Here is an 11,980-nt window from a genome sequence, read left to right as displayed (position 1 = left end):
GGGTTGGGCCCTGCGCAGATTTCTTCCCAGGCTGGGAAGGCTCGTCTTGTCGCCCCCTCTTCTGCCCCGTTGCCTTCTTCTTTCCGGGGGCTGGCTTGGAGGGGGACTGAGCTTTGGAGGCCTCCTTCTGGGGGGCCAAACTGCCCCCAGGAGTCGCCGAGGCCTCCGGGGCCTTCTTCGCCGCCTCAGGCTGTTCAGTGGAGGCCGTCTCCTCAGTCGGCGCGCCCAGTAGCCTTGAGAGCCTCTTCACTGCAAAAAAAAAAAAAAAAAAAAACAGAACCAGGTTAGTGCTACAAGCCGAGGAAATGTAAGGGGCAAGGATACAAATAACAGAAGAGCAGATCACGAGGGACCAGGAGCAGTATTATAGGTGCCTTGGTCGGCAGTGGAGAACTCCACCCTCCGGGGGACCCGGACAGCTTCCCCAGCAGCCCGGCTGCGGAGATCTGCTCAGTGGAGAATTTGGCTGCGTACAGCTTCACCGCCGAGCCCAACAGCTGGCCAAAGGTCTCAGGGTCCAGGTCCTCCGGATAGGGGTCGTCTCCGACCCCCCAACCTTCCACGCATGGCGGGGGAATCGCGTGTTTTTAACAAAAAAGAATCCCCCTTCCAGTTTTTCACGGAAGAAGGGACCCCATACAGCAGATCCTGGGCACCCTTCCCGTCGCGATTGCTGGGAGAGCGGCGGCAGAAGTAGTACCACCCAGGGAGAGAAGCCTTGAGGGCATAGTGGGAACGGAAGAGGGAGAGAGAATAGGGGATGGAGCAGATCTGGCAGTAGATCAGGAATCCGACGATGATCCTGATCGAGTTGGGGTGGACCTGGGTTATCCTGAGCCCCCAGTAGCTCAGGATCTCGGCCAGGGCTGGAGGAATGGGGAGTCGAAACCCCGCGACCAATTGCTCCTTGTAGATGGCCACAAAGCCTGGGGGAGGTCGGCAGGCCCGGTCGGTAGGTCCGGCAGCTCGGGGCTCGAAAGCCGAAGGAATAGAGAAGGATGCGGCCAGATCGGCCACCGCCCCGGGCGAGAGGGTGGTCTCCTCCCGGTCGGGGTGACCGTAGTTAAATTCAGAGTCATCCCCCTGCTCGGCGGTAGGGGTCCCCTCTGAGGAGTCCCTGTCCTCCCCAGCTCCTTCCTGGGCCCCTCCGGGGGAGTTGTGTGGTGACCTGGGGGAGGGGACGGAAGCGGCTCGCTGCTCGATGAGGGCATCGAGCTCGGCCACCTCCTCCAGGAGCCGGGCGGAAGGGGAATGAGTGGATGGAGAACTCATGACGTCAATGGGCTCAAGTAAATCAGGAATGGGAAAGTTGGGGTTGGAAGCAGAGCAGGAAGAGGGAGAAGGAGAGGGAGACGATGAAGATGAAGATGAAGATGAAGAGGAAATGAAGATTCTGGTGGCTCTACGACGGACTGGAGTCTGAGAGGCGGTGGAAGTAACGTCGGAGAGGCCCGACATAAAATGCAAAGGATAGCAAAAGGAAGAAAGAAAATGCGAGAAAAGGGGGTGAAAGGACTTACTGATGGTCGGAGTGAAGAAAGGGGTGGAGAAGTCGCCGGAATCTGGGCGCTGTTGGCCGGAAGTGCACTACTGGAGTTGGAAACGCACGAGAAAATGAGAAAATGGCAAATAGAGTTAACCGGATTTTGGGCAGCCACTATTTATAGGGGGCAGAATGGGGGGAAAGCGGTTACTTGAATTTGAACCGTCCCATGTGAACACATTTAATGGGGGTACAGAGACCGAAGGGACGCGACAACTGAAAGGACGCGGGCGCCACTTCCCAATGTCAGCACTGCACCGGGGGTGACCGCGGCAGAGCAGTGTAATGATGGGATTCCACGTGGCTAAGTGGTAGATCAGGTCTGCCTGGGAGCCCGACCTAACCTAGGGGGCTAGTGCAGAGGCCCCATCCTGGGACCGTGCACGTGGCAGCCCAGGGTCTACCCGAGCTGGGCTTGCACCCCGGGCCCATAGGGGAACAGCCCAGACCGCACGATGGCTAGGGCTCCCCCGGGGGCCCGAGAGCTACCCCGCAGAGGGCGGGAAGAATCCCCCGCAGCGCGGGGCTGGGGGCTATCCACGGCAAGTCCCGGAACGTACGGAGGTCGGACTCTTCAGCAGGTATAAATGGTAACACATACTTACTGTACAAGGTACGCTCACTATTGGCAATTGACCCCCGTCTGCTTTACTGCTAGTACTCCCCCTACTCCCCGGAGAACTAACTTGACCGTCGGAGTGCCCTCGGGGACCACCTCGGGGCCCCCTTCGTTAGCTCACCCTCGTTCGTTTAGCAGGCTTGGAACCAGCTCTCCCATCAACACCCCGAGCTCATCAAGCCAGCTCGGTCCGGGGAAGTTCCGTGCTTCTTCAGTCGGTAACTTTTGAAGTCCTGCGAGGGACTTATCTACCCCATTGTTCCATTATTGATTTCTACTAGTTGGCATTTTTCTTTGTTTTTGGCAGTAATTCAGCTCGGGATTGATTTGAGACATTAATTATTATTATTATTGATTTGAGCCAAATCCCTTTCAATTGTGGAGCCCTGGATCCGAATGAAAGCGACTGCCAAGCCACGCTTTGTCCTGTAGGGCCAACGCCAAATCTCTGCCTGCCAATGGGCTCCACGCGACTTCTTTTTTCTTTTTTTTTTTTTTTGAAGGAACGCGGCTGTTCAAATCAATCAAGTTTTCTTTTTCTTTTTCTTTTTTTTTGGGTTGGCGATTGCGTGAGATTAAAGGCCAAGATGAGAGAAACCCGAAAATGAATTGTAAGTTAAGTGTATATAGGACGAAGGACAAGTAACCTCTCTCGTCTCGGCTGCTGGTTATCCGCGTGGCTTAAAAGTCCAACGGTACATGCTGCTCCACCATTTACGGTGAAATTTTTCAGTAATTAATTTAGCAATAATCATTTAAAATATCCCTCGTATTTTATCAGATAAAATTTATGCCTCTTACAAAATCAAGTCAATAAAATTTAATTTCAATATTGATTTTTGACCCTTTTTTTTTTTACTCTAAAGCTACCGCGTGACTCACGCATGATCACTTTTATATGGATAAAAACAGTTACAACCTGCTTTGTAATTAAATAAATGACCCAATTTATATCCATGTTTTTCCCTAAAAAAGTAAGATCTAAAAAAACCATATTCATTTTTCTCTTTAAAAAGAGCAAAATGACGCAATCCATATTTATTTTTTGCTACTAAAAAAGTGAGATATGATGTTTTTGTATATAAAAAAAATGATTGCGCGTAGTGATTTTAGACTAAAATTAGTTGAAAACTTAAATTGAGATCAAAATTTGCTAATTTGGATTTATAAGGATCGTAAAATTAACATTTTAAAAATGAAAGATGGAAGAAAATTCATTTGAATAATTTTTCCAATAATTTACCATAATGGTTCTCCGAGTTATTTTGAATTCCTTCCTCGCCACACCTTCTTCTACCTCCCTCCTACACTGTGGTTTAAGTACCAAGTAAATGTGAACATGAATTAGGGTCTGTTTAGGAGTGCAGTACTTTTTTTAAAAAATAAAAATAAAAATACTTTTGAGGTGTTTGGTGAACATCAAACTATAAATATAAAAGTTAGAGTTTCGAATGTTAAAAGCACTTTTGTCTTTCAACGGTAAATAATAAACACACACACACACACTTAGAATCTAAAGCTTTGCTTGGATTGTTATTTTCCGTAGAATAAGATAATTTCACGGGTTTACCCAGAAGGCAATTGCTGTTAAAAGCATTTTTGAAAAAAATTCAAATTTGGTGTTTTTTAGAATAACTTTTTTGTATTTTAAAAATAAACACGAAATTTAATTATTTTACCCTTATATTACGAATTCAGTAGAACAGACAAATCAATTTAAAAAATTTAAACATGATGATTGATGGAGCAAAGACGTGGATCATGGCTTTAAGTGCAAGGGTTCGGTGTGCTAAATCTAAATGACGATTACCCCTTTCAGACGAAACCAGTTCAACGTGATTTTTTGTTTTTTTTTGGTTTTAAGGAAAAAAATGTTGGGTCACACTCCAGGGACAACGGATTCATTGACCAAAAGGTGGGATTTAATGCTTTACTTTTGAGGAAATATGTTACTACAAACCACCGATAGATAACTACTAAATCATCAAAGAGTTTTGTACACTACTGTAAAAAAAAAATTATTGTACTTAAATTCTAAAAATGACCCGGCCGCTTGTCATTCTCATCTTTTCCAAGTTTGGGTGCTTTTGTGGCAGCGTCCAGAGAATGGTGGTTTTGTCAAGTAATTTAAACAAGAAGGAGATTTTGTTGTATTGTTAATATCATTATTATTATTAATAATATTATAATGATAGGTAGAGTAAGTACATGAATTGAATATATAGATGCAGATGCAGATGCAGATGGTCGTACGCTACACTTGATTGATTTTGTCTGTCATAGAGAAATGGTACAGTGCAGGTAGGCAGCTACGGTATTCATAAATGCGGGTTCACAGATACGGACGCAACAATAATAATATAACAATTAGGGACTGATGATACTAATAAGCTAACGTACGTTTTCTTTGAAGCAGTAGTAACTAATAGTTTGTGAAATAATTTATAAGGTTCTTCTTCTCTTCTCACGTAAATAAATGTCTACATACAAATCATGATTAGCGGTCGAGAGACGAGAGACGAGAGGGAGTCGTTTCCTTAATTAATTTCTAAAACTAGTTTTTTTTTTTTGTTTTTTGGAGGGGGGAGGAGGGAGAGGTTTATTGATTTATTCATCAATTAAAAGGTTTCTGGTTTTGTCTCCGGGTTCATTCTAGTCTAGCGGATATAGGTCTATAAATTGTTTGTCACGATGTAAGGAGGAGTAATAGATGCAGCAGCATTGACAAAAAACACGCAGCAGCAGCAGCAGCAGCAGCAGCAGTAGCAGTAGTACTATTAGGGCTGTCAGCAAGCAATGGAGTTGCAGATGACAAGAGAAAACGCAGACTATACAGTTAGGGCGGCATCTTCACCACAACCGAAAATGGGCGGCGGAGAGGGAGCCGTAGATGATCATGAAGGACAGTCTCTGAGCAGCAGGAGGAGGAGGTGGCGGACGAAAGCCCTGGTCATCACTCAACTCACCCTTCGAGCTTTAGTGGTGGCCTTCTCCTTGGCCGCAATCATCATCACGATCACTGCTAAGCAGACAGTGAATGTTGGCATACTTACTTTTACAGCCCGATACAACTACTCATCTGCCATGAGGTGCTTCTATTTTTATTTATTTATTTATTTAATTTTACTCCTCCTAATGATCTCTTAATATTCGTTGCCTCGTGTTTTCTCCATCATGTGTGAGTGTGTGTTGTTAAATAAATCCGCAGGTTCCAATTGGGAGCAAACTCTGTTGTATGCGCTCTCTCTTTTCTGTCGATGCTCCTCTTCGTCCTCCCTCTCCGCTCCGCTCATCCTCAATCAGAACCCCCCGGAAACTACTTCTATTTGCTTTTGCACGATATGGTACTTGATGATCACTACTACTCTGCTTCCCCCAGAATATTAGTACTGTAGTATGCTGCTGCTGCTGCTAGTTCTTTTCTTTTCTTTCAGTAGACAGTAGTAGTATGAATGTGTTTTTGAAAAAGCCAGGCAGCGCATGTTTTAATCGTCGTTCCGGCTGACAGGTGTTGACGATGTTGGTGATATCGGGATGTGCAGCGGGTTCTACTGTTGGCTATTTGGCCAAATATGGACAGGAGCAGGGCAGCTGGATTGCCTTCTGCACGTACCTCCACCGGTTCTGTAATCAACTGCAGGCGGCTCTTGCATTCGCTTACTTGGCTTTCTTTTGCATGTTTGTGCTCACCATCGTGGCTGCTTCCAAGCTCAAGTCTCATGTTAGATAGAACTTACAAGAAGAGTACTCAACTCTGTGTGGTTTGTATTTTGTGTAATTTGTAAGCTTTTGCTGGAGGACAATTTGTGAGCACGGAATCAAATTAATTAATACTACTATTCCTAGCCGTCATTGACGCCACGAGTGATTAAAATCTCTATTCTAGTAACCACGACTTCAACTTCCTACTTGTGGTAAATGTCGCCCAGACAATCAACAAGGAGGCAGATATACAAAAAATAAAAAATTTTAACAGTCCATTTCAGGGACAGGGAGGACTTGGGAAAGAGAAATCCATCCGTCCGTCCGCCCAATTCCATCCTCCCGATTCCTTATCATCAGATGATACTTGCTATCATCATCCATTAACGACGAGGAGGAGGAGGAGGAGAGATACTAGTAGTAGTAGCATCGAGGTGGGCGACTGGATTTGGTGCTGTGGCTGGCTGGCTGGCTGGTGGTGGCCGGTGGGTGGTCTATACTCTTTTCTACTAACTAATAAATTTTAGTTTTAATTCAATGTGGAGAAATGGAATTTACCTATATATATATATTTTTTTTTTGATGAAAACGGAAATGCTAAATTATTAAGTATTATTATTAGTAGCAGTAGCAGACTAGTAGTAGTAGTGTGGTAGGGATTTTCTCCCCAACCCAGCGTTGGACTCGGCTATCTTCTTCTTGTACGACTTCCCCATTATTTACTGGGTAATAAAAAATTACCACTTTTATTTCTAATAATAATAAAACTCCTACTACGAATAGATTTGATTTGAGCAGTGCTAATTGACTTTTTGTTTCTCTTTTTTCCAATCACAACTGACTGGGTGTACGTATCGGACGATGGTGATGCAGAGGAGGATGGCGAATCCGGGATTGATCTGGTGGCATTTGGCTGCCTTCTTCGTTTTTCTGGTATCAGTATCGCCGGCTAACGGCGACGACGGACCTTTCATCCTGGCCCACAAGAAGCCCACCCTCACCAGGCTCAAGTCCGGCGCCGAACGTATCTCTGTCTCTATCGACGTCTACAACCAAGGATCTGCGTACGTTTCAACTCCCAACTTCCTTGTCCCCCGCTCCCCCCCCCCCCCCCTCTTTTCTCTCCAAAAAAAAAAAAAAACAAGCCCTTATCATCTACCGTATCAGATCTGATCTGTTTTTCCACATACGGTAGTACCCATTCTCTTGCCTGCTTTGCTCTTCTATACTCGTCCTAGTACTTGTTTCTTTTATGTGATCCGTGCGACGCTCTGTTTTGTTTTGGTTGCCGAATTCCAACAATTACTTTCTTATGTTTTGTATTTATTGCCTTTTTTTTTTCTTACTATGTTTCTATTTTTCACCTCCAATTGTTGAATCGTCACGTGTTTTTCCACCTCGTCTCATATCTACTTAGCTGGATTTCCTTGTCCAAACACCCCTCCTTCCCGGTTCTCCCCCCACCGCCTGCGCCCCCCGGGGGGTGGGGGTGGTGGTGTTGGTGGGGGATCTGCCAATTCCTGCCCTGATTCTTCGGTGCAACTTCAATCTTGACTGTTTTCCTTTGTTTTTAATTTGATGAGTTTGCAAACTAATACTGGGACTATGCTATCTCCCCTTGTCTTGGTTCTGCCTACTCAATCATGCATTTCAAAACTAGGACAATTTCTTAAACTAAGATTTCCAGTGTGACAAACTTTAGAACTAGAAATTTTGATTAATTTGGAGGAGGACGTAAACCTAGATTTTGATTCTTCTATTCTAATTCATCGATTGCGTTTCTAAAGATTTAGGAGTAATTATTTCCCTCCGTGTTTAAAGTTTCTGCATTTTGCCATTACCTAAGAGTTTAATATAGTTCAGTGTATCCTACATATTATCTTATTCTCTTCATGATTCCAAAGTGAAAATCAATGTCGAACATTGGAATGAACTTGTCAATCACTTCAAGTTGTTGCTTTCAATTGACTTTCACCGGCTGTTATGCTGTCCGCTGAGCTTTCTCCATATGCTCCAAAGCATCATCTCCATTTAACACTTTTTCTCTTGTTTTCCCCCTCTCTCTGGTTTTCAATATCCTCGGAGCTTCTTGTGACAGTATATGAAACTCTATGCAGGACGGCCTATGATGTGACTCTCAATGACGATAGCTGGTCCCGAGATGTATTTGACATTGTCGGTGGTAACACCTCAATGTCATGGGAAAGGCTTGATGCGTGAGTTCCGGACTTCCCTCCTGCTAAATGATATTGTGAAACCTTATTCACCTTTAATTACTGGTTGCTTTGCCCTCTATCTGTTTGCAGTGGGGCTTTTCTAGCACATTCCTTTGAGTTAGAAGCCAAAGTTAAAACACTGTTTTATGGTGCACCTGCTGTTATCACTTTCCGTGTCCCCACAAAGGCAGCCCTCCAGGTTTGGCTGTTTCACAAATTATCTGTTCCCTTAGCATCCTTTGTCTAAAACATTTATAATATATACGATCTTCAATGTTTTGCTGGTTGCCATTGTAGGAAGCATACTCAACGCCAATCCTACCCCTTGACATTCTAGCTGATAGGCCTCCTGAGAAAAAGTTTGACTGGGTAAGCGTCATGCCAGCTGGATGCCTATAACCTTCTTATGCATTCTTAATGTTCGAAGACTAACTAAGTGTGTGATTCTTTGCATGGAATTTCCTTCTTGCTGGTCGCTTGATGTTTTCAGGCTAAGGTATGATTCGCTGTACTTATTCTTTGGAATTTAGAGTTCCCAAGATCAAAATTCTATCGTTGTTGCTTTACGCTTTAATTCTGCACTCTTTGGACGGAGAGAGTAGGATTGCAAGAGGACCAAGAAGGGACCTAGAGATATCAAAGAGAGAGTGTGTGTCTGTGCATGTACAAAAATTGTGTAGTAGAGAGTTTTTGGTTAGCAATGTATCGTAGGTTGTGATAATGGACCTGTTTGATTTCTTTTCTCTTTACCCACCCACCCCCCCCAACAGAAAAAAAACAAAAACAAAAAAAAAAAAGAGAAGAAGTTTGTAGTAGTACTGGCATATGTAGGTTCAGTGTTTGTTTACATTCTATTTGAATTGGTTTGTTGCTTCTAATGAAGTCTCTCTTGGATATGCCACTGATGTGCAATAATCTTCAAATCTTCTAGCCCTTTTTTTGGTAAATTATCTTTTTGTATAAGCTCTCTGTCTCCTTTTTTGCAGAGGTTGTTGGCAAAATATGGGTCCTTAATCTCAGTTGTCTCCATTGTAACTTTATTCATTTACTTGGTTGCAACCCCGTCCAAATCCGGTGCTGCAAAGACTAGCAAGAAAAAGCGCTGATTGTCGAGGAGCCGAAGGGCTGAGATTGTCGAGGAGCTGAAGCTCATCTTCCACTCGCTGCCTTGCCACTTGATTTATGTTGTAGGCAGGAACTTGGCTTTCTCGCTCCCCATTCTGCTATGTTGTCACTAGTCGAATAGTTGTTCTCTATCATCAATTTAGTTGTACTTTTTATGATCTTAGAACAGTTTTGGCAATTTATGGAAAGCTAGTCATGAAATGGGAACAATTTTTGACAATTTGGATAGCGAATTTTGAAGCTAGTTTGCAATTGGTATGGAGCAGATTACCACTACAGGATCTTTTCTCATCTGCCTATAACTAGCTGATTTTAATATATATATATATATATATGAGATAAAAAAAATAGAAAATGACTTTATAGTAATTTTTATGATATGATATATGTGAGATAAAAATGTGGATAAAAAATGATTTTTATTTTTGTGATATTTATTTATAGTAAATTTTGTGATGTGATACATGTAAGATAAAAGGTTCAGTTTTTGTGAAATTTATTAATTGTAAATTTTGTGATGTGATATATATGAGATAGAAAGCTTTACGTAAAACTTGCTTATGAGGCGAGGGAAAAAAATTCACCAAGGCAAGGGGTGTTTTCTTTTTATTTTTTATTTTTTGCCTCTTCGCTCCCGTCCCTCCTACTAGTCTCTATGGCAGGTTTTTTAATCTTTCTTTTTTGGTAGAGTGCAAGGTATTTGTGTGTGCGTGGGTTTTTTTTAAAAAAAAAAAAAAAAAAAATAACCTCTATACCTAGCGAGACAGTGGGCAGAGGAATATACCCTGAGTTGTGCTTAGAGCATTCACAATGCTATTACACCTTGTGGAGTGTAATCCACATGCCACATCAGCATTCCACTTTCTCCTCTTTTATTACACTTTCACTCACAATGGATTACACTCCATAAGGTGTAATAGCATGGATCCACAATTAAATCAAATATTTATTTTAATAATGCATAACTCATATCCCATAAATATATAAAGTAATTTTGTTATTTTTAAAAAATAAAGTACTAACTTTCATTAAATTTTTTACATTTTGAATTTTTTATTTTCTAAAAATGATATTATTAATTTTTAAGTTTTGAATAATATATCTTTTTCTATCTTTCAAAAATAATATATTGTTTTTTTTTCAAAAATAATTATGCAGGAAATTAAACAAATATTTGATACTATAAATGCGAAGATATCATAATAATTCATACTTAATTAATAATTCGACATGTAATTAGTTGAACTCCATAACATAATGGGATTACATTTAATCATGGTCCCACCTTCTAATGGGATTACACGCATCATATCCATGATGCGTGTAATCTCCATGACACGGCTCCAATGGGAGACCGTGTCATGGAGTGGTGTAATGGCCCTCCATTACACCCGTGCTGCTGTTGCTCTTAAAGCAAGTTAAGAAGGGGTTTGAAGCTGCTTCCAGTTTTGTATAGGCTATAATGCTATATGTGAGCAAGCACTCTGTTGGCATTCTTGTACGAGGCAAAAAGATCTTATTCTGTGCTTCAATTGTTCTAAAAGTATCGTGTGATTGTGAAGCGTGTAGGGTATCCAGGCCGTCAAACAGATTTTACTCTACTCGCTATTATTTGGTGCAGAGATTGGGGGTAAACTTGGGACAGGGCTGCAAACGAATCGAGCCGAATCGAGTTTTGAGCTAATCGAATCGAGTCTCGACTGAATTTTATCCAGTTTGAACTCGACGAATCGGCGATTTTCAAGCTCGAGCTCGACTCGAATCAAGTCGAGCCGAGCTCAAGCTCGAGCTCGAAAAAAATAAAAAATAATAAATTTATTTTTTAAAAAATAAATAAAATAATATTTTTTTAAATAAATAATAAAATATTAAGAATATATACGTAATTTTATTATGAAAATAAAAAATATATATATAATATACGTAATTTTATTATAAAAATAAAAAATAAAAAATAAAAATAAAAAATAAAAAATAAAATATACGTAATTTTATTATTAAATAAAAATAATAAATAATAAATAAATAAATATATATATATATATATAGTCAAGCTCGCGAGCTAACGAGCTTAATATTCTGAATTCGAATTCGAGCTCGAGTATGACTCGAACCGGCTCGAGCTCGACTCGAGCGGCTCGATTCGTTTGCATCCATATTTGGGACTACCGATCGATCATGGATTGGTATAGAGGGAGTTGTCTCCTTGATCATGGAGTGGTTAGCCGTATCTTGTATGTAGCATGGTGGTGGTAGATTGCCAAATGCTAAGATGAAATTAACGGTGGTGGTGATATCGGTCTCCGGCGGCCCATAAGGCGGCCTTTGGCTTTGTGGTCGTTAGGATGGCCTTTTATCCGCAATCTCACCATTAATTAATCACACCGTTATAATTATGCTTGGACTGATCAGGATCCGGACCGCAGTGCTGGAATCGAAAATGTACGAGAGAGACGACCAATGATGGTGGGCGTTGGCAATTGGCATTGATGGTGGTGGGTGAAGATTATGATGATGAAAGAGGGGTCTCCTTGCCCTTGGGCAGGTGATGAGGAGGAGGTGCTTTGAGATTCTATGCAAGTGATTATGAATAATGTATTTCAATTCTCAACGCGAATAATTTAATGATTTTCTGTACACTTTTATCCTCGTTCACTAGTGGCCAAATTTGATAAAAAGCCCTTAAACGTGACACACTCTATTATTATTACAGTAGTATTACTGAGGGATTTATTTACAATAATATATTATTAAGGGGCCAAAAGTGTGAAATGG

At 41.8% G+C, this 11,980-nt stretch overlaps 2 protein-coding genes across 6 annotated transcripts; both read left to right on the top strand.

The window, feature by feature from the left end:
* Positions 1-4,507: 4,507 nt before the first annotated feature.
* LOC113722857 (CASP-like protein 1F3) lies at positions 4,508-6,014 on the top strand. The gene is made up of 3 exons (XM_027246078.2): positions 4,508-5,251; positions 5,371-5,506; positions 5,671-6,014. Exons 1-3 carry the CDS (start codon positions 4,959-4,961, stop codon positions 5,890-5,892), a joined length of 651 nt encoding a protein of 216 aa, XP_027101879.1. The 5' UTR covers positions 4,508-4,958; the 3' UTR covers positions 5,893-6,014.
* A 118-nt stretch (positions 6,015-6,132) lies between these two features.
* On the top strand, positions 6,133-9,425 carry LOC113722858 (uncharacterized). 5 transcript variants are annotated; one of them, XR_011818340.1, is made up of 6 exons: positions 6,133-6,349; positions 6,738-6,928; positions 7,982-8,080; positions 8,171-8,279; positions 8,378-8,576; positions 9,067-9,425. XR_011818340.1 is itself a non-coding variant. In XM_072059285.1 (5 exons), exons 1-5 carry the CDS (start codon positions 6,726-6,728, stop codon positions 9,184-9,186), a joined length of 609 nt encoding a protein of 202 aa, XP_071915386.1. In that variant the 5' UTR covers positions 6,613-6,725; the 3' UTR covers positions 9,187-9,425. The 5 variants fall into 5 exon arrangements, 1 of the variants encoding a protein (XP_071915386.1); XR_011818339.1 differs by lacking the exon at positions 6,133-6,349 and adding an exon at positions 6,435-6,590; XR_011818341.1 differs by lacking the exon at positions 6,133-6,349 and adding an exon at positions 6,484-6,565.
* Positions 9,426-11,980: the final 2,555 nt, after the last annotated feature.

This window comes from Coffea arabica, chromosome 7e, assembly GCF_036785885.1.
Source record: "Coffea arabica cultivar ET-39 chromosome 7e, Coffea Arabica ET-39 HiFi, whole genome shotgun sequence".
Lineage (NCBI taxonomy): Eukaryota > Viridiplantae > Streptophyta > Magnoliopsida > Gentianales > Rubiaceae > Coffea > Coffea arabica.
The sequence above is the reverse complement of the archived record's forward strand: the minus strand, read 5'-3'. Positions and strand labels throughout refer to the sequence as shown.